General features: G+C 32.7%; 1 protein-coding gene across 1 annotated transcript in view; it reads right to left on the reverse strand.

The window, feature by feature from the left end:
- Window positions 1–11,034: 11,034 nt before the first annotated feature.
- LOC309863867 (uncharacterized protein) overlaps window positions 11,035–23,574 on the reverse strand; it is a 199,102-nt gene continuing 186,562 nt past the window's right edge. Inside the window, exons 5-7 of the mRNA XM_082729125.1 lie at window positions 23,282–23,379; window positions 13,825–13,915; window positions 11,035–11,339 (exon numbers count right to left, since the gene is read on the reverse strand). Coding sequence (XP_082585251.1) covers window positions 13,908–13,915; window positions 23,282–23,379 — 106 coding nt within the window. The 3' untranslated portion in view covers window positions 11,035–11,339; window positions 13,825–13,907. The remainder of the gene's footprint in view (window positions 11,340–13,824; window positions 13,916–23,281; window positions 23,380–23,574) is intronic.

Raw genomic sequence — 23,574 nt, forward strand, 5'->3', positions numbered from 1 at the left:
ATGAAGCTTAGTAACAAATGGTGGTAGGGTGGAAGGAGAGGCAGGTAACAAGAAGCTGGATGATGTCAATTAGAACACATATCCACAGAAACTTAATATACAAAAAGGGCAGTTGATCTTTCTTAAATAAATGCCTGTGTTCATTACCTATTCAGATCAGCATGTGGTAATTTTTATTTGTCAGTGAAATCAATCAACCTGCACTTAAAAAAAAAAAAAAAAGATTGACTATTTTCGGTCATCAGTATGATTCAAGTGGTATTCTATTTTAGAAAAGTCATTTCTTTTTAAAGATGTTTTTAATATTCATGATTTGAACATTTAATTATGGTTGATATTAAATAAAAGGAATGAGAGCACATTTTGACTTGCAAAGTTTGTAATTCACTAAGAATTCATTAGGCCATACTCAGTAGTTTAGGAGTCAAACTTCAGATTTTTTTGAAATTCAGGAAAAGCATATTTAACTATAGATTAATCTAATTGTAAAACTTTTTTGAAGTTTCTTTTCAATAAGACAATACTATAAACTAAAACTGTATTAAAATAAGCCCAATTTCCTTTTAAGTGCTGTTCTTGTACCTTAAGAAAAATTTAAATCAAACCTTCACACATAACTTCTGTATTAATCAGAAGATACCAAACTCAGATTTTCTCAAAAAATATTACATGAAGATTAAAGGGATTTCAAAGTTACAAGCATTCTAATTCCAATCTGCACCCCCACCTACTATGGTCACCATAACAGTATCACACAACTACTCTTCACTTTGAGTGTCTACTACATGCCAGGTAATGTATATATGGTATTTTATTGGACCTTTATAATAATTCAAGGATGAAGATATAGATTATTTCATTTTACAGATAGAGGATCAGGCTCAAATTTGTTGTAAGTATATGGACAGTAAACTAAACTTTCTTTATTTTAGTTTCCTTGCTATTAAAATATGAAAAACTATACATACTTCACTATTAAGAATTATAAGCAAAATACATATGTGATATATTACATTCAGTGCCTTGAATCTAACACTCATTAAATAATGTGATAGCCTTTTTATTTTCCTTAAAATATTGTTCAGGTTTATGTCATTCACAGAAATAAGTCAGGATTGTTTATAATACCAGGATAGGAGTAGGAGCATCCAAGATGTAGCTGGTCAAGTTTGAGTGTTTACAGATACAGCTTACTTGATTTGAGTCAGCTTCACATGCTCTTATTTAAAAAATTATATATATATATGTATATATATATATATATATATATATATACATATATATATGAAATAAGCTGTCTGTTCAGGACTTTTTCAGGCAGAGGAAATTTGTTTCTTATGGTATAGCATCTGTAAGAAGTAGTTGACAGGAAATGCCATTGTGTTTTTCACATTTGTCAAATTAAAAATAAAGTCTTGAATTCATATTAAGATAAAACAAATTTTTTTAGCTCCCTAAAATTCAAATCAAAAGACTTTTCATGCTTTAACATTCAGAGCGGCACTAAATGACTCCCTTGGGCTTATTTCTAATTTTAAAGCTATTAGACATAAGGGCTGGATTTCAAGGGAGGTACAGTACTGAATTCATTCTTTTTCCTTTCCAGAGGGAAACCCATGAGGCTTCAAGATTTAAAGTCAGTCAGCTCAACAGACCATGACAAGACTTGAGTCTTCTCGATAAATACAAAAACACATTAAGAAGGTGTTTGATGGTGCTGTGTCTGGAATGGCTTTGAGCAAAACTTTGATTATCTATGACATCTAATTACTAAACAAATAAAAATATCTCTCATTTATCTCAATATTTTGTAATATTATAATTAAAAAGAGAGCTTAGGGACATGGTGAAAGATATCTTCGGATACAGGTAGCTGGATCTCTGGTTACTGATATTCTATATCACTTTATGCATCACTGTCTAATGATATGATGTTATGCAAGTTTTGATGCCATTGTTTTTCCACAAGACTGGATAACCAGTGTGTGACTTCTTGCTCTTAACAAATAATTTAAGTAACTTTTCTTTAATATCATATAATAATGCTTACAGAATCACATAAGATACATTATGGGTGAGGAAACACACATTTCACATTTTGCTGTAAATTCTTATTCATATTTTTAGTAATTTGAAATATAAATTAATATTGAAATTGTCTACCCAAAGACAATTAGTAAGATTTTTTATTACTTGCAATAATTAATTTTGTCTTTCAAACTGAAGTTATTTCAGCTCAAATAAAATGGCAAAAAAGTAGTTTTAATCATATAATTGAGTAAAAAAGTGGGTTTGTGATTTAAGTAATGCAAGCTAACAAGAATCATAATTATTTTGTGACCCCCTGTCTTGCTTCTCTGGAGATTTCAGGCAACAATGTCTCTTCACTAAATTTGTATTGGAAATCTTCATAGTAGGAGGACATAATGAATATTCAAGTAATGTGAGTTATCTGGCTTTGTCCCTACAGATTCTATTTGCCTCTAGAACATATAGGCACATAAAATAGACAGATCATGGCAGATTTGACTATGCGATAGCCAAAAAAATGAACAAACAAAAACCTTCCACACAGAAACAGAACCAAACTGAAACACATGCACACACACACACACACACACACACACACACACAAACCTAAAAAAGAAAGAAACATTTGCTTTTGAAAAATTGTTGGGCATTTCCTCTTTTGTAGTCATTGCCTTTATAATTATGGCCACCAGGGTGCTACTGGCTCCATTATCTTTCATTTTTCACAGCAGTGATTCATTCACATTCCCTTGTTCAATCCTCTGAGATGAGTGGCACAAATCAAGAGATGCCCTGAAGTATGATTAGGAACACTTTAGCTCACAGAATATAGTTGCATGTTTCTTGAGGGATGAACTCATGTCCTTGGTCTCCTTAATTTTATGGCTTCATATACCCTCAAAGTCCTCTGGATTTAATAACAAATTTTAAGAATATTAAATGCACTGAAATTCCCCTTTAATTTGAACAAGTGATACACTTCATTCTAGGCTTTCGCCAGGTAAAGTGCAGTTAGATCAACATCAGAATTGGTTTTTTTTTTTTTTAAATCAAGGTATTTCTTATGCTTGGTAATTTCTCCTTAGTGAGACTTCATTTTGCTTACTTCTAAATAAGAAATTTAGAAGCCTTTGTTTCTTGATATTTGTATAATATTCTGTTTTATTTAATTTTCTTCTTTGTTTTTTAGTAGACAGTTTGCATCTGTTGGGCTTATAATGTTCTCCATCTCCCATAATATCCCTTGATTTTTCTTTTTCTTTTTTTAACTTTCAAAATAAAGATATATGTCTTTTTGTTATCTATGTCTTTGTTTTGAAAGCAAAAACAAGGGGTCCCTGGATGGCTCAGTGCGTTAAGCCTCTGCCTTCGGCTCAGGTCATGATCTCAGGGTTCTGGGATTGAGCCCTGTGTCGGGCTCTCTGCTGGGCGGGGAGCCTGCTTCCCGCTCTCTCTCTGCCTGCCTCTCTGCCTACTTGTGATCTCTCTCTCTGTCAAATAAATAAATAAAATCTTAAAAAAAAAAAGAAAAAGAAAGTAAAAACAATATATAGAAACAAAGTAAAAGATAAGTATATTAAAAGTAAAAGACATATATAAGTATATATATTTAAGCTAAAAATTAAAAGTTGACTGCAGGCTTCTTTTTTCTTTTCTCAATAAGTGATTTTGTATTAACAAAAGTATTGGAAATTATATTTCAAATGAGCAAAATTTTCAAAGAGCAAACATGAACTTTTTTTTCCTAATTATACAGGGTGTAGTTAATATCAAGTCTCATCCATATCATGTAGTATTGATAATAAAATGTGAGGTAAGCAAGATTTAACAAGGGTAATCTCTATTCTCTATATATAAGTATCCATAATTAAAACAAAAATGTCAACTATCCCAGGCTGTATGATCCTAATTTATACAACTGAGTATGATATCTCTAAAATTTACATTTTTGAAGTAGTTGAAAAATACACTGTATTGTTTTATGAAGTATATACCTGTATTTTCATTGACCTAATTGTCGCCATATATCATCATTCAACTGGTGATAAACACCTACACAGTTTCCACATCTTTACTACCACAATGTTATATTTTCATGAGCATCTGCCAGGGATATTTCTGGTACTAAATTTATTAGATACTGCCAAGTGACTTACTAGAATGGCCACCCTAGTTAGACTTCCCCAGAAACAGATGCTTGCACACATACACACACATAGTGTATAAGTTTAGATTTTATATACAGTTGGATTTCTACTCAAGATCATATTTTATTTGCATTTTGATGTTTAATACAGTATTTCTTATGGATTTTAAAAAACCTAAAGTGGAAGAAAAAGCGATGAAGCTAAAGAGAAAACACACAAAAGAGAAAGGATTTCTTAAATAAAACAAAAATGTTCACATATTCATGCTCATGTATTAAAGTTTTTTATCACTGGGATACCTGGGTGGCTCAGTCAGTTAAGCAGCTGCTTTCAGGTTGGATCATGATCCCCGTGGCCTGGGTTTGAGTCCCACATAGGGTTCCTTGCTCAGTGAGGAGCCCACTTCTCCCTCTGCCTGCCTCTCTCCCTGCACGTGCTCTTTCTCTGACAAATAAATGAGTAAAATATTTTTTAAAATAAAATTTTTATCAATTAATGTTAATAAAATAAATATTTTTAAATTGAAAGTAATACCTAGATATTTCCCCAAGCTGACAAAACTTTTTTTTCATTGATTCTTATACCATATCTCAAATGCCATAAAAGAGAATTTTAGAAAATGAATTTTGAGAATTTTGTGAAAATAGTCCACTGTTTCAGGTATTTCTATACTTAAATGTTATGAAACACTTAGGGAAAAAAATCTTTATTCATCAGGAAATACTTAAGTTCATAGTACATAAAGTTTAAAATAATACCTGAAATATGCTGTTATCTCGGAAGATAGAGAAGCCTTGCAAGTATGCTTTACTCAGAAGTCACACATTATCACTGTCTACATAGAAGGAAATAACATACATGGCTTTGCTCAGATTAATTTAATTTAGGTAAATAGATCCTAAAAATCAAACTTTAATATATTTTTCTTTTAAAAATATCAATTAATCTCTTCTTTTAGAAAATCTTTCAAATATATGCTTCATTTTCGGGACGCCTGGGTGGCTCAGTTGGTTAAGCGGCTACCTTTGGCTCAGGTCACGATCCTGGCAACCCGGGATCAAGTCCCACATTGGGCTCCTTGCTCAGCGGGGAGCCTGCTTCTCCCTCTGCCTCTGCCTGCCACCCTGTCTGCCTGTGTTCACTCTCTCTCTCTCTCTCTGACAAATAAATAAAAATAAATTAAAAATAAATATATATATATATATATATATATGCTTCATTTTCAATGTCCATCCAAGAAACCCTAACTCAAGCAATGGCAAATTTCAATATAGTAGTATGATAATACTGTAGACATATTAATAATATAATGAGAGGTACTTCTATTGACTGCTTACTGCATGCCTGGGACTACATAAAGATCACTGCATTCAGTCCTTAGAACACTATGAAATATGGATTATTGTCACCATCAATAGAAAACAAAACAGAGAGGTGAAGTAACTTGATGTCTCATTGTTTATAAAAGACAAAGCCAGGACAGTATGATTCCATTGACTCAGATTTTCCAATATATGTCTAATTTATTTATTTATTTACTTACTTATTTTGAGAGAGAGAGAGCATGCTCATGTGCAAGGGATGCTGAGAAGGAGAGGCAAAAGGAGAGGGAGAGAAGAGAATCCAAAGCAGGCTCACCACCTAGTGCAAACCTGGACACAGGACTTGATCTCACAACCCGGAGATCATGATCTCAGCCAAAATCAAGAGTCTGATGCTTAACCAACTGAGCCACCTAGGGGCCCAAAATATGTCCACTTTCTAAGCAATCCTGTGATGATGAATTCTACAAATTGACTTTGCTGGGTCTTGTGCCCATGTATATGATCAAAAATTATTCCAGATATTCTGAGAGAATGTTTTTTGAGTGAGGCTAATATTTAAATTGGTGGACTTTGAGTAAAGCAGATAGTCTTCCATAATGTGGGTGGGCCTCAACCAATAAGTTGAAGTCCTGACTAGAACAAAAGACTAACTTCTCCATGAGGGAATTATCCACCAGACAGCCTTCAAACTTAAACTACAGCATGGGTTCTTCCCTGGGATTCTAGGATTCTAGGCTGCTGGGTTACTCTGCATATTTTGGACTTGCCAGTCTTCACAATCATGTGAACCAATTACTTAAAATAAATCTCCCTTTCAATCTCTTTCAGTTTCTCTGTCTCTTTCTCTGCCTCTGTCTCTACACACACACACACACACACACACACACACACACACACACATCCTACTCGTTCTGTTTCTCTGAAGAACTCTGAGTAACACAAATGCTAAGAGCTATAAATGTGCTTGTGAACTCCAAGTACTATTATTTTATTAATGCTTGCTCTTGTTCTATTTTCTTCCTACTTTTCCCCTTATCCTTTCTCTACTTTTTTAAAAAACAACATGGTTTTGTCATGGGAAGTAACTCCATGCCTTTTTCTTCATAATCTTTGTTTGCTTGTTTCATTATCACATTTTTTTTTTTTTTTTTAGCCAAGGCAAGAAGGAAATCCACACTAAGACTTCATTTTTTTTTTTTTTAAGATTTCATTCATTTATTTGACAGAGACAGAGAGAGACAGTAAAAGACGGATCACAAGTAGGGGAGGGGGAAGCAGGCTTCCCGCTGAGCAGGGAGCCCACTGTAGGATTCAATCCCAGGACCCTGGGATCATGACCTGAGCCAAAGGCAGATGCTTAACTAAGACTGAGCCACCCAGGCACCCCCCAAGACTTCATTCTTAACTGTCTTTAGGTCAGATCAAGTTTGTCTTTATCACGGCAAAAGGATTCTAACTCTTTACTTATCCTCTAATTCCTTTTGTAGCAGAAAATGTAACATTTATATCCTATTGTTTACATGCTATATCTTACCCCTTGCTTGAATCAATTATTGTTTCAGTGTCTATTAAATCTTCAAGTATTTATCTATAGTCCTGACATTTTTTTGGTCAAGCTATGCTTTTAAGTTACATTTTCATCAGGATCTTGATCTAACTGAATTTCTGACATACAGATTCTTCTATCTCAAATGGAAATTTCCTAACTGCCTTATCTATCCTTATTATAGAAGTCAAGTTGTGGGCAGAAAGTCTTCAATAAATTGGTCTTAAAATAACAAAGTACAAAATTATTTGTATTGACATGGCAAGCTCATCCATCTGAGAAATCTGGGGTCTTCTCTATACTTTGATCAAGACACCTAAAAAGGAAAATAGTAATAATTTCTGATTTTTTTTTCATGAATAGGTGCTTTATCTCTCCAGGATGGTTAACAGTGAATAAAAGTGAAGAAAGATCTTGGATATTTTTTTTTTTTTTTTTACTAATCTACTCTACTGAATAAAATGTAAATCTTAGTATTTCTAAAGAGGGTTTTTCTATCTATATTTGTTCACATTTATATGATACATGAACATTTCAAAACAATATCATCATCACCTGCAAATTTTAAATTGTCTCAAGATAAAAAGCTTAATAAAAAAGGATGCAGACACTTTTAAGGAAATCATTTTGATTAAACCAGATCACAACCAAAACTAGTTTTGGGTTTATCTTTAATAAATAATTTCAGCCTCTTGACTAACCAGAAAACAGGTGACAGATGTTTGAATGACAGATATTCTTAACTCAAACCATTGTGATGAAGTGATCATAGAAGGACTGATGAAAGGGGCTTCCTATATTTAAGTATTCCTAAAAAAAAGCTATTTCTTCCTTATCTGGGATCTTCAGCACTTGACATAATCTGTAAATACATTTAAAGGCATGACTCAAAGCTTTCCCATTCCTCATGCTTCACAGGCCTTACCATACTCTACTTTGCTCTAGATAATATGCCTACTTGAGAAATTAATCAAAGACCCAATCTACAATCAACTCAAAACTTTAATATATTTGCTAATCACACTTTCTCTCGACCATCAAAGATAATGAGGTAATTGAGCTTATAATAGAACTTACTTATTTTAGAAAGAAGGAGAGTTTCAGAATCACTAGGCCAAATCCTTTATTTTCCAAACAATGATACAGAGACACAGAAGGAAAACTTAGCTAGGTTATACTTATAAATTTGGAAGATCAATATTAGAGACCATTCTCTTTTGCTTATAGGTCTTTACACTTTCACCTAAATTACTATCCTGCAATATGAAATATTTTATTAGGAAAGCAAAAGACTTTGTAACTTATCCTTTAGTCAGATAATTGGGAGTTGATTACCTGATTTTTTTCCTGAAATAGAAAATTGTCCCACAGTTTTATAACTCTGTTAAAGTTAATAATTAAAATTTCTTAAAAGCAAAATTGAATATTTGCCAATTCAAGTTCTGATTATGTTAATTTAAATTATAAATGCATTTCTGAGTGTTATCATGTATTTTTAAGACCTTCTGATAGTTATAGGGAGGATTTGGAGCAAAGATAAGTGTGCTTCAAATGGTAATGCATTCCGCATTTTTAATGCAGTCCTTTAACCCAGTATGTTTATCTTTAATTCCCCCATAATCTTTTAAAAATGATATCTAAGATGTGTCAGTAATAAACTAGTTTATTTCAGTTGCTTTCATGGTTCACAATTGTATTTTCTTATATTTCAAAAACATTTCTTTCATATCCTTTTAAATTCCTGACATAAGGACATCTTGTATAAGTAATTAAGAGAATGGAAAGAATCTAAATTTATTTACATTTTAAGAACATTAAATTGAATGATTTGTACATCTAGCTTATATGTGACCTTTGGAAAAATTCACAATGCAACAAAGTGATCAAAAAGAAGAGCTGTCCTTCAACCTGATGTGATTCTCAAAGATATGTGATACTTTCAACATACAGATAATTTACTTAAATGAAAATCGGTGTTCTCTCTTTCTCTATAATTTTTAATTCTCTAGTTATAGTTATACATAGTCTCGGCCTCTGAAGCTGCCAGTTAAAAAAAAATTCAGTCTTTGCCTGATAGATTCCTGACACTTCCATTTGGCAGAATCTATTAAGTTACAGAGAAGGAAAATTACTGGGCAAGCTCAGAGAGGGAGTTGAGGGAACATAAGCACAGTGAGAGAATATAGATATAGGGAAGGCAAGAATATACAGAAAAGAAAGAAATATGTGTTTTTCAAAAATGGAAAAATGAGAATAAGGGAAGAGAGAAAAATCAAGTTTATCCTGGACTGATGTGAGAAGTAATAGTGACCAATAACATGTGAGAAGTAATTGTGACCAATGTGTATGGGATGCTTATTTGTCTTGGTTTGAAGTACTTTCCATGCTGGAAGCCATTTACTTTTCAGAGTAATCCTAAAATACATATATTTATTCCTATTTTTGATGTAAAAAATTGGATGCACAAAAGAAATTACATAAAGTACAGAAACTCACAATTACTTACTTTGGTGAAATAAAAAAATTCTTCATGGAGAATACATTATATTAGTGTCAGATGCACAATATAATAATCCGGTATTTGTATATATTGCAAAATGATCACCACAATAAATTACTGCAGACATCTGACTCCAGAGTTTACATTTTTAACAAAGTAAACAAGGAAAAGATTTTAGAAAAGATTGTGTGGTATTAGAAATATAATCCTCTCTGCACTTTAAGAAATTATTGACAAAGTTAAAGTTAATTTAAAAGGACTTTTTGAGGGCACCTGGGTGGCTCAGTGGGTTAAGCCGCTACCTTCAGCTCAGGTCATGATCTCAGGGTCCTGTGATCGAGTCCCGCATCGGGCTCTCTGCTCGGCAGGGAGCCCACTTCCCTCTCTCTCTCTCTCTTTGCCTGCCTCTCTGTCTACTGTGATCTCTCTCTGTCAAATAAATAAATAAAATCTTAAAAAAATTTATTTTAAAAAATAAATAAATAAATAAATGGACTTTTTGATCGTTTTCTTTTACTGTGATAGCATGCCAATACTGTGTCACGTGATAGTTCATTTTTATAAAGATTACATATACACCTATTAGTTTATACAATTTATTTAGTGAATAACAACACACACCTCTACTCATGATTTTTCAATCGCCCTTGTGTTTCTGAGAAGAAAATTTTATAAGAAGGAAATAAACACTTAATATAGCAATAGGGTAGAATTTATTAATTATATCAACCAATCTCTCTCTCTCACACACACACATACACACACATACACACAAAATAAAGAATGGCTCAACCGGGATTGATGAATCCTTAAAAATTGCATGAGAATGGACCTAATGTTTTTGTTTTTGTCTTTGTTCAAGTGTGAATTTTATATACCACTTTTATTACATCTAATCTCTTGTATAATTTTTAGGGACTAATTTATTATCTCTAATCCTGTAAATTGTAAAAGCAGCTTTTTATAGGAGGACCCAATTAATGAGGTAATTGAACATATTATAACACATTTTACTTTTGATTGTGACAGAAACGTTATCTATCACTTTTCATAGGAATAAAGAGTAAAAATTATATTTTAGTAGGATTAACTATAATTGATTTAAGTTCACCAATATACCAAATACACTGTAGAAGCCACAAAAACTTGGAGTCATTGAAATAAGACAAGATCCTTTTGCATGTGCCTACATGTATGTGTGTTATATGTGAGTAGATATGTAAATATACATCTATAAATTTTACATAAAGATATTATCAGTTTATCAGCTTATGTTATCATTTTGAAAATATTTGCAAGTTATTTTCACAATTCTCAATATTAAATTGAATATCGATTTATAAAGTTTAATTTCCCCAACATAGTAGGTATTATAAAAGAAAAAAACAAACAAATGACAAAACAAAACATAGTCCTTGGATTTATTTTTCTGTTAGATCATTCTATGCACATTTTGTTTTCATCACTTTTTCCTTTCCTTTTTTTTAACTCCCTTTACCTATGATGAAAATTTTATTTTTACCAGATAGTAATGACAAGTCCATGAAGACTTAATTTTGATTATTTACCTCTCACAGAGATTGTAGTGTATTAATTTTAATATTCATTTTTTTTTCAGCTTGATACAGATTTATCCATCCTCAGTTAGTGGACAGCATCATGGAGTGCAGGCAATCTCCCTGTAAGGTAGGAGGGTGTCGGATAGGGCTCCCGACATCCTGCGCAACCTTTTCTTCACACTGTTTGTATAACTTTATGGCAAGGGAAGGTGTTGAGGCTGCTTTTCCATGCTGTAATGCAATATAAGAAAGAAATGTAAACTTGGATAGGTTTAGTTTCCAAAAGAGAGAATTGAAGTTCATTGTTATTTCAGTAAGTCTATTGACGAAGCATATAATACAGTTGTGTCTGTAAAGAAAAAACAGACCTTTGTTTCTGGTCATTCACACCGCTTTCTCACATATATAAAACCAAAATGACTGGATGCATTGGCACATTCATCAAACAATTCATATCAATGAAAGATACAAAAATTAAGTGCTTAAACTAAATATTTCATATTGCTTGGATAAAGAAGTGAAAGTAAAGGTTATTTTAATTCTTAATTATTGAAATTACTTGCCCTAAATTAAAGAAATTCTGAACTCTCAAACTCAGCTCACACACTTACTTATATACATATATACACACAAACACTCACATGCACACATCAAATATCCATAAAAAGACAAATAAACAAAAGAGCAGCCAACACCTTCATCCTCCCTGGTGAAAGTTTAAAAGTCAATTCATTGAGAAGAAGAAGAAGGTTGAGGAAAGGAGGAGGAAGAAGAAGGAGAAGTTGTTACCTAACAAGAAATAAGATTGGTATCACATTGGTTTGGCAAGGTACAAAAAGACAATAACCATGCCTCGGATTTCTGAGGAAAGAATATTCTGAATTAGGATTTATATGTTATACAAAGTTGTAATCTAACATGATTTCAAAATAAGTAATAAGAGAAAGAAACTATTCAATGAACATTTTTATAGACATGTGAAGATTAAGAAAATAAATATTGATTTCCATAGAATGTTCTCAATAGACTAAAAATGGGATACAATATAACAAAAATAAGATTCCACAGTGGAAATCCTAGAAATATAATTGAAAAATCTCCAATTTGTAAATTGTGATATAATCTTTTTAAAATCAGGAGTAATTAAACAAGAAGTCAAAGAATTTTATGAGAAATGTATTAAAAATAATTTATAATTCATTTCACCTATTATATAATTAAAAATAAAATATCAATGATACGGAGTTCTTTGCTATTTTTTTGTCAAGGAAAGATGATTAAATATTACACAGAAATAAAGAATTTCTTAATATAATATTGCTCTACTTGTGAAATAATCTGAAGAATGGCTTTATTCTAATTAATTTATAAAATATAAATAATGAGACTTTATTTGTCCTAAATACTTGAAACAGACTTCCAAGTAGCACAGATTTGGTGGCATATGATTACATTTCCTTTACTTTGGAGTTTAACCATAACAATGTTGACATAGAAATAGCTTAAATACTCTTTAGAAAGTTTCAGCACATACAGTGATCAACATTAGCATAATATTAAAAAAATTGTTTTACAAAAGCAAAATATAACAAAAATTCGTTAAACAAAAATAATATATGACTGACAGAAATCAGTGGATGTGTATTTAATGAGAGATTTATTGCATCACCTGAAGTTAATTTATGTGACAACTTGAATAAATAAAAACTATATAACTAGGCATGCTGAGAGGTTTTTAGCTAGGCTACTTACCCCTTGCCTTCAAACACTAAGCATAGCAATATTAGGATGAATCCTACAGAAACTCTCTATCTTACAAAGATAAGTGTTCCTATTTCCTCAACATCCCCATCTATTATAGACTGAATGTTTGTGAATCTACAAGATTGAAATATTGAAACCTAATCCCCAATGTACTGGAATTTGGAGGTGGGGCCTTTAGGGAGGGGATTAGATCACAATGTCAGAGCCCTTATAAAAGAAAGTCCAAGAGAGATTCCTCCTCTCTTCCACCAGGGGAGGTTACACTGAAAACACGGCAATCAATGAACCAGGAAGCAGGACTTTACCAGACCTGGAAGTTTCTAGCACTTGATCTTGAACTTCTTAGTATCTAGAACTAAGAGAAATGAATTTTTGTTTTTCATAAGCCATTTCTTCTATAATATTTTTATATTCAAATAGACTAAGAAACCATCTCAAAGTTAAAGAGAAGAAGCATAGATTTCCTAGTTTTCTGACAAAACTGATTCCTTCAACAATGACCAGTTTATCAATCCAAAGAAAGAGATCCGTCTCCAAAATGAAGCTGCATTTAGACTAAGTATTTCTATTCCTTGAAGAGACCATAAAGATTAATCCCATGATGATTCACATCTATGATAATCTCTATCAACACAGAATCCAAGACTCTAAAGTAATCCCTTATTATCCAGATGTATGATTCTGAACACTCCTTATAATAATCTTTTATCTTCCCAACCAAATATCAAAGTTTTTCACTGTGCCTGTTTAACTAACTCATAGTCAGCAAAATCCCCTATATTCCAAAACTATTTTCAATATTCACTTCACTTCTTTGTTCTAAATTAAACTTAGCTTAGCTATTCCATGGGATGATTTCTTAACCTTGAAGATTTTCCTCCCCTACACATTTTGGATTTCATTGTTCATAGCTATAATTATTCTTTCATAGTTCTTTACTCAATGAACTCACCAATCTTCAAGGTGATGATGCCATACTTTCCCACCTTCATCTGTAACACCATCACAGACACTCTTAGCTGATAACCTTGCTCCTTATTTTACTGAAAGAGTAGAAAAATATAGAAGAGGATTTCAGAAAACTCACCCCAGTTTATCTGAATCATTTTAAAATACTGGAAATTTTGGATTTATTGTAACTCTAAACTGTCTCATAACTTCATTTAAATCTATGAGTAAATTATGTCAGCTCTATCTGCAAAGTAGAACCTAATTCCAAATCTTTTATAAGAATAGTATAAATTAGCTTAAAAACTTGACAAAGACATTACAATAAAGGTAAGTTACACAACTTTTTTTTCATAAATATAGACACAAAAATCTTTTTTTTAAAAGATTTTATTTATTCATTTGACAGACAGAGATCACAAGTAGGCAGATAAGCAGGCAGAGAAAGGAGGAAGAAGCAGGCTCCCTGCTGAGCAGAGAACCCGATGCGGGGCTCCATTCCAGGACCCTGGGATCATTACCTGAGCCGAAGGCAGAGGCCTTAACCCACTGAACCACCCAGGTGCCCCCTGACACAAAAATCTTAAATAAATGTAAGCAAATAAAATGTGACAATATAGAGACTGGATGATACATGACGAATAAGTTTAAAAAAAAAATACAAAGATGGCTTTACATTATGAAATTGATCAAATCTATCACATTAACAGAAAAAAGAATATGATATTGTGCATAAATGTAGGAATGTCTTCAGGAAAACCCATAACCTATTAATAGTTAAAAAATAACTATACCCTACATGAAATTTTTTTTTGATAACATGAAATTTCTTAATCTGACAATCTCATAAAAAGTGTTCAAACAGGCTTCAATAAACATTATGCTTAATAGTAAAATGACAATTAACTTCCCTTATTATTAAGCTGGATGTTACAGATAATACAGTAAAACAAAAGCATTATCAACTACTTAGGAATAAATCTAACAAAAATATTCCAGACTTGTGCATTTAAAATTACAAAATATTGCAATTTGAAAGACTCAAATTAAATATCTATATATCTCTGATGTTGAATTATGCAGTCTTCCACTTTTAAGCTATTTTTGAGATAAATATCAAACTGAATGCAATTTTAATATGATCCTTTCAGGTGTGTGTGCATGTGTGTGTAATTCAACTTATAAACATATATTTTTATCCGCAGGGGTACAGGTCTGTGAATCACCAGGTTTACACACTTCACAGCACTCACCAAAGCACATACCCTCCCCAATGTCCATAATCCCACCCCCTTCTCCCAAACCCCCTCCCCCCAGCAACCCTCAGTTGGTTTTGTGAGATTAAGAGTCACTTATGGTTTGTCTCCCTCCCAATTCCATCTGGTTTCATTTATTCTTCTCCTACCCACTTAAGCCCCCATGTTGCATCACCACTTCCTCATATCAGGGAGATCATATGATAGTTGTCTTTCTCTGCTTGACTTATTTCGCTAAGCATGATACACTCTAGTTCCATCCATGTTGTCGCAAATGGCAAGATTTCATTTCTTTTGATGGCTGCATAATATTCCATTGTGTATATATACCACATCTTCTTGATCCATTCATCTGTAATTCAACTTAAATTGATAGTCTGGTTCTTTTTTTTTTTTAAGATTTTATTTATTTATTTGACAGATAGAGATCACAAGTAGGCAGAGAGGCAGGCAGAGAGAGAGGAGGAAGCAGGCTCCCTGCAGAGCAGAGAGCCCGATGCGGGGCTTGATCCCAGGACCCTGAGATCATGACCTGAGCCGAAGGCAGAGGCTTAACCCACTGAGCCACCCAGGTGCCTGGTAGTCTGGTTCTTAAACTACAAATAAACAACACCAATGACAACAAAAGATTTCTAATTATCATTTCTTGCCACTTTCTTTGTTACCATTGTACTCTCAGCCACCATCATTTTGTCTCTGGAAAACTGCAATAATTCCAACACACACACACACACACACACACACACTCACAACCTGCCCCCATCTATTCTCAAGAAACCTACTAGAATAAACCTTTTACAATGGAAATCCCACTTCTATTTAAAATCTTTCAGAGGCTTTCCACTTCAGCCAAAGTCAAATCCATAGTCCTCACCATGGTTTCAAGATTCTGAATAATTTGGACACTGCCTGACTCTCAACTCAACACTACCCTACCACTCTCCTCATTGCTCATACTGTCCCAGCCGCACTGGCTTGCTTGCTTTCCCCCAAACACAGAAAAGAAGCTTCCATAAACTATGGTCTGTTTAGAATGTTCATCCACAAAGAGCTTCTTCCTCGTTTCATTCTTTGACTTTTCCATGCAAGTGGAGGTCTGCACTTACCTTCTTAACTAAAAGAGTAAGACATTGCCTCTACCTTCTATGCCTATACACTTCTTTGTTTTTACAACACTCATCAGTGTTTCATATATTACATATTACTCAGTTTATCTTTTTCTCACCTATGGAAGTTTCCAGTAGAGCACAATATTTGTTTTGTTAACAAAAGAGGCCCCAAAATTTAGTGTCATACCTGGCACATGTATTGAATGAATGAATGAATGAATGATCTAACAATTGTGAAGCAGGAAATGGGGAGTGAATGAATTAAAATTCATTAAATGAATTTTATTCCTTAAAAGAGCTTAAATGAATTAAATTCCTTATCTTTAATAACAGGGTAGTTTTTGCTTATATGTTACTAGTATATTCTTTAAATGGGCCAACAGGCATGAACATAACCAGAACTCTGATTTGCTCAGTCGGGGGTTTTAATAGCTAATTTTGATATTTCTCATACATAAAAGATGAGTTTTAAAATTTGGCATAAAATGAAAAAAGTAAGCCAACCGCTTAATGCCTCCATATGCAACAAATACAGAACTTTTAATGTTAGTACAAGGTAATGTTTTACTTTAATAGTTCTATTGAAAATAATCTAATCATGAAAGAAATTATAATAATGAATTATGATAAAATAGTCTTTTGAGTCAAATAAATAAACAAGGAAAATTTATATATTTTTTCTGTAAACTTAAAAAAAAAGCTTATTAATTTCTTCCACATCTTTCTCTATTTCTTAAAATCACCAATATCAATTCTTTCAATCTGTGAATATGAAATGTCTTTCCATTTTCAATGAATTATTTAGGCTAAGATTTCTAAAAGTATGTTGAATAAAACATGGGCATATGCCATAAGTGGATGCTTAATTTTATCAGATGAATTTGTTCTACATCTATTGAGAAGATCATGTGATTTTTATCCTTAATTTTATTAATGAGGTCTATCACACTGATTAGTGGATATTGAACCATCCTTGCACACTGGATTAAATCCTACATAATCAAAGTATATGATCCTTTTAATGTATTGTTAAACTCAGTTTGCTAGTATTTTAAGGATGTTTTTTTTAAATTTTTTATTTTTTATAAACATATATTTTTATCCCCAGGGGTACAGGTCTGTGAATCACCAGGTTTACAAACTTCACAGCACTCACCAAAGCCCCAATGTCCATAATCCCACCCCCTTCTCCCAAACCCCCTCCCCCCAGCAACCCTCAGTTTGTTTTGTGAGATTAAGAGTCACTTATGGTTTGTCTCCCTCCCAATCCCATCTTGTTTCATTGATTCTTCTCCTACCCACTTAAGTCCCCATGTTGCATCACCACTTCCTCATATCAGGGAGATCATATGATAGTTGTCTTTCTCTGCTTGACTTATTTTGCTAAGCATGATACACTCTAGTTCCATCCATGTTGTCGCAAATGGCAAGATTTCATTTCTTTTGATGGCTGCATAGTATTCCATTGTGTATATATACCACATCTGAATGGCTAAAATCAACAAGTCAGGAAATGACAGATGCTGGCGAGGATGCAGAGAAAGGGGAACCCTCCTACACTATTTTAAGGATGTTAAGGATGTTTGCATTCATGTTCATCAGGGATATTGGTCTATAATTGTTTTCTTGGTAGCATGTTTGTCTGGGTTTAGTATTAGGGTAATGCTGACCTCATAAAATATGTTTGGAAGAGTTTCCACCTCTTTTATTTTTTAGAAGAGTTTTAGAAGAGTTGGAGAAGGATTATATTAATCCTTCTGTAAATGTTTTGTTGATTACCAGTGAAGTCATCTGTACCTGGACTTCTGTTTGTTGAGAGGTTTTTGATTACTGATTAAATCTCATTGCTAGTATAGGGTCTGTATGGTTTTCTATATCATCATAATCTAGTCTTTGTAGTTTGTATATTACTAGGAATTTATCTACTTCTTTTGTGTTGTTTAATTTGTTAGCATATAATGCTCCTAAATGTCTATCATGATACTTTTTATTTCTGTGGTATCAGTTATAGCATCTCTTTCATTTCTTATTTTATTTATTTAACTCCCCCCCCTTCTCTCTTTTGGTAAGTTTAACGGAAAGTTTGTCAATTTTGTTAATCTTTCCAAAGAATTGTCTCTTAATTTTATTGATCTTTTTCATTGCCATTTTAATCTCTATTTCATTCATTTCTGCCCTAATAGTTATTATTTCTTTCCTTCTAATATTTTTTTTCTTTTTCCTCTAGTTCCTTGAGTTGTAAAGTTAAGTTGTTTATTTGAGGCTTTTCTTGTTTCTTGAGGTGGGTATTTATTGCTATGAACTTTTCTCTTAGAACTGCTTATGCAGCAACCCATAAATTTTGGTATGTTACATTCCATTTTTGTATGTCTGAAGGCATTTTCTGATCTCTCTTCTGGTTTCTTCTTTGACGTACTGATAATTTAATAACATGTTGTTTAATCTTCACATATTTGTTAATTTTCTAATTTCTTTGTGTAATTAATCTCTAGTTTCATACCATTGTAGACAGAAAAGATGTTTGATATTTCTTCCATGTTCTTAAATTTACTAAGTCTTGTTTTGTGGCCTAACCCATTCTATCTTGGAAAATGTTTCATGTGCATTTGGGAAGAATGTGAATTCTGTTGTTTTTGGATAGAATTTCTGTAAATATCTGTTAAATATTTATCCATCTTCCCTAAAGGTACCAGTATTTTTTTTAAAGATTTTATTTATTTACTTGAGAGAGAGAAAGAGAGAAAGCAGGAGAGGGGAGAGGGTCATAGGGAGAAGCAGACTCTCTGCTGAGCAGGAAGGCTAATGTGGGACTTGATCCCGGGACTCCAGGATTATGAACTGAGCTGATGGCAGTCGCTTCACCAACTGTGCCACACAGGCACCCCATGTACCAGTATTTTGAACTTAGAACCATAGCTCAATTTTTCTGTTTGTGTCTTTTAGATAAATAGAATATTACAGTATGGTTTTTGGATAGAGATCTGTTTTTTTTTTTTTTTTCTCAACAGTTTGACTCATCCATCCTTTGTGCATATAGAGTTCATTTTTTTTTTTTCCCTGCATAGGTTTTCATTGTGTGACTACACCAGGATCTATCTATGCAGTCTGCACTTCATGGGCATTTCAATTGTTTCCAGTTTGAGGCTGTTAAGACATATACTGCCATAAAAATGTTTACACATTTCTGAGTTCAAATATACATATATTTTAAAAATATATACCTAAGAACGGAATTCCTCAATAACAGGATTGTTCTATCATCAACTTCAATATATAAGGGCAACCTGTGTAAATGATTATATTCCTACCACTAGAGTAGGGGATCCTAGTTACTATACATATTCATCAGCACTTGGAAATAATCAATTTGTTTATTCTGTTTTTTGTAATTTACTCATTCTTATTCTTATAAAATAGTATCTCATTATGGAATTAAGTATGATGCTGATGAGTTATATTGATTATTGCACATTATCCTTTGTTAATTGGTTCTTCAAATATTACCCTTCATTGTATAGGGTAGTCTGTAATTTTCATTTGGGATTTTTTTTTTTTTTTATCCCTTCTTTTTTTTTTTTTTTTAATTTATTTTTTATTTTCAGCATAACAGTATTCATTATTTTTCACCATGGATATAAAACTCCTGTTATTCTTTTTTTTTTTTTAAGATTTTTTTATTTGTTTATTTGACAGGCAGAGATCACAAGTTAGGCAGAGAGGCAGGCAGAGAGAGGAGGTAAAGCCAAGCAGAGAGCCCGATGCGGGACTCGATCCCGAGCAGAGAGCCCAATGCGGGACTCGATCCCAGGACCCTGATATCATGCCCTGAGCCGAAGGTAGAGGCTTAACCCACTGAGCCACCCAGGCAACCAAAACTCCTGTTATTTTTAAGTTTTCCAAATATCTTCTTTCTATGGTTTACATCCCAATGTCTTAGTTGTGTCTTTTTTTTTTTTTCTTTTAAGATTTTATTTATTTATTTGACAGAGAGAGATCACAAGTAGGCAGGGACGCAGGCAGAGAGAGAGAGAGAGAAGGAGGCTCCCGGCCAAGCAGAGAGCCCGATGTGTGATCCCAGGAACCTGAGATCATGACCTGAGCTGAAGGCAGAGGCTTAACAATGAGCTACCCAGATGCCCAGTTGTGTCTTATTTAATGGAAAAGTATTCTTTTTTTTTTTTTAAAGATTTTATTTATTTATTTGTCAGAGAGAGAAAGAGAGAGCAAGAGTGAGCACAGGCAGACAGAATGGGACAGAATGGCAGGCAGAGTCAGAGGGAGAAGCAGGCTCCCTGCGGAGCGAGGAGCGCGATGTGGGACTCGATCCCAGGACGCTGGGATCATGACCTGAGCCGAAGGCAGCTGCTTAACCAACTGAGCCACCCAGGCGTCCCAATTAAAAGTATTCTTAATTTTAATGATGTCCACTTTTTAATGTTTAGTGCTTTTGTGCCCTGTTTAGGAAATTTCATCCCATTCCAAAGTCCTGAAGATAGTAGTTTATAAGATTTTTATGTCCTTTATATTTATATTTAAAATCTATATGGACTGAATTTTTATGTATGAAATGATCTAGGGTCATGAATTTACTTTTCTATGTGTATATTGACTACTTTCTACATTGTCATTTCCATACTACAGTGAAATAATATATTTATATATGAATAGGTCTGTTTTTAGACTCTATACTTATATAAATATTACAGTCAATTATTTTAGTTTTATTATAAATCTTACTTAGATTTATTTAATTTCCCTTGGCTAAAGTTCATGTTATATGATACTGTTTTATGCAACTTCTATTTCATTTACTCTCCATTATGGACTGAATGTTATGTCCCATCAAGTCTTACAGGTCAAAGCCCAAACTCCCAATGTAATGGTATTTGAAAGTGGGGCCTTTGGAAAATAATTAGGTTTAAACTAATTATTTTCCAATAATGATGAGGATAGGATCATCTGATGTTCAAAAGAAGTGGTAAGAAGGGACATCCTTGCCTTGTACCTGACCTTAATGGGAAAACTTTGAATTCCTTACCATTAAAGGTGATGTTAGCTATAAGTTTTTGGAACTTTAATACAGGTTCCTCTCCTAAGAAGACCTTGAATTCCAGTTTCTGTTCACCTGCCTTGCAAGACTGACAAAAAATTTTCTCAAGTTTTCTCAAGTTTCTTGGCTATCTCCTCTAGATACGTTTAGAAAAAAAAAAAAAATGTTCAACTAAGTATTGAGCTCCTATTCTGGATTCTCCTCTTGCATTTTAGCCTCATAATTTTTCATTACTTTATTTAGTGTTCACATGTCTTTGAGCCTATTTTTAAACAAATATGTCCAAATATTTTGGTTGTTCTCAGTGGAAGGGGTGCTTCAGTGTTGTTCAACTTGCCAGTAGCAGCAGCAGAAGTTCTAACGTTTTCTTTTTTTCTAAAACATTTATTCTTTCTTGAGCTTATTACAATTTGTCTACTTATGGTGCTTGTTGTTTAATATATATATTTTCTATTAGGATGAAATATATTTCCACAGCAAGTTTTAGTCTCTTTTACTTATTGGTGTAACTCTGATGCTTAAAATAATGTCTGACGTATAGCAGTGGTCATTTACTAATTATTACTCCAATAAGGAAAATACAATAAATGAAAAGGTGGAAAGATTGATTTAGACAGCAATTTCTGTTTGTTTAGTGCAATGTGATAAGTTTCTAGGGGGAAAAAACACTACAAATTAGAGTAGATAAAATAAAGTATCACTCAACATAGTACTTAGTACATGGTAGACAATCAACAAATGCTACTAAATAAAGAATAAGCAGATTATCAGAGTAAAGAAACATCCTTATTTAGGTAGTACATAACTCTACTTATCAAGATATTGAGTTTTCTGCTTCACCTCGCCTGGAATTGTCAAGCAGACATCACCAAGACTAATAGCATCTGTACTGGACACATTGTAGATGCCTGATAAAATCTTGTTGACTTTAGTATTGGCACCAACATGTAAAAATATTTCTACACATGTAAACGCCTTACAAAATGTAACAGTTCTTTATTAAATAGACATATTCTTAAACAGATGAAGACATAGAAATATGTTTATTACATAGAATTAATTATGACAGTGTAATTGCTGATATTATTAATAAAATGCTGTTAATTGGGTCTATAAATTGGTTTTCATTTATGCATTCAATAGCTTTTTAATGAGTTCAAATATTTTTCAAGCATCTAAGTTCTATATACAGAATGAAAAAAAATAAACAAAAGACCATAGCCTCAAAGTGTTTATAGTCTAATATAAGTTTTAAGAAATATCAGGCATTTAGGGGCACCTGGATGGCTCAGTGGGTTAAGCCACTGCCTTTGGCTCTGGTCATGATCTCAGGGTAAAGAAATATGAGCCATTTAGAAGGAAAATTATCATATATTTAGGAGCTCCAGAAAGCCATGAACTATAACGCACTACTCTAGATCAATGTATGGTTTCTCAAATTTAATTTGAAATTAAAATCTAAAGAAAGTTCTAAAAACTAAAGAAGTTTGCATTTGATTACCATATGATAACATATTGTGGTATTCCTGTATTTCTCTCTTTCACTCTTATCATTTCCAAAAATTTTTAAAAACACCAATCAGAACCCTTTAAAACATGTTTCCCTCAGTTTTATTTTCATAGTAGTTGAACAAGTAAGAGAAAAGTTAAATGTAAATTCAGAAAAAAACACGGGCACATGAAACCAAAATAAATTGTAATGTTCAATAATATAAAAGTTATATATAAGCAGTCACTTTTTCCAATAGCTCTGTAATCTATAAAATGAGATAATCTGAAGAAATAGAGTCCTTATGACACAATAACTAAGATGAGTAAGAGTTCTCTTTCAAAGGAGGAACCTTGAAATACTATGTATTACTATGTATTCAACTGTGGTCTCTGTGCCACCATGAATGGGCTGCTGTCAGGCTATCCTATGTAACTATTATTCATAAAATAATCATTAATAAAATAATATTAATTATTTTTTAATCAAAGGAATAAAAATATAGTGTTTTATTAAAAAATCATAAGTATAAAAGTATAAAAATATGCATGACTCACCAGTGCTTATATAGTAGAACTGGAGAGAGATAACACCTTGTATCCATTTGATAATCATTGAATAAGCAATGTTTTTATTTTCATATGTAGTAAATAGTCTGTATGAAAAAGTATTTGAAATAATATGAGGTATGATTTTGAATCTAAAAGCATCGTTAGTTTATTGCCACAACTTGGTTTTGCTTTCCAGCAGATACAAAATAAGTTACTCAGTTTAGAAACTTCAAGTGATCTGAAATATATTCTAATGATCCTCCCTCGTGCAAAAAACTTTAGAACTTCTTTAATTATAT

The sequence above is a fragment of the Mustela nivalis genome (genome assembly GCF_964662115.1).
Source record: "Mustela nivalis genome assembly, chromosome: 4".
In the NCBI taxonomy this organism is placed as follows: domain Eukaryota; kingdom Metazoa; phylum Chordata; class Mammalia; order Carnivora; family Mustelidae; genus Mustela; species Mustela nivalis.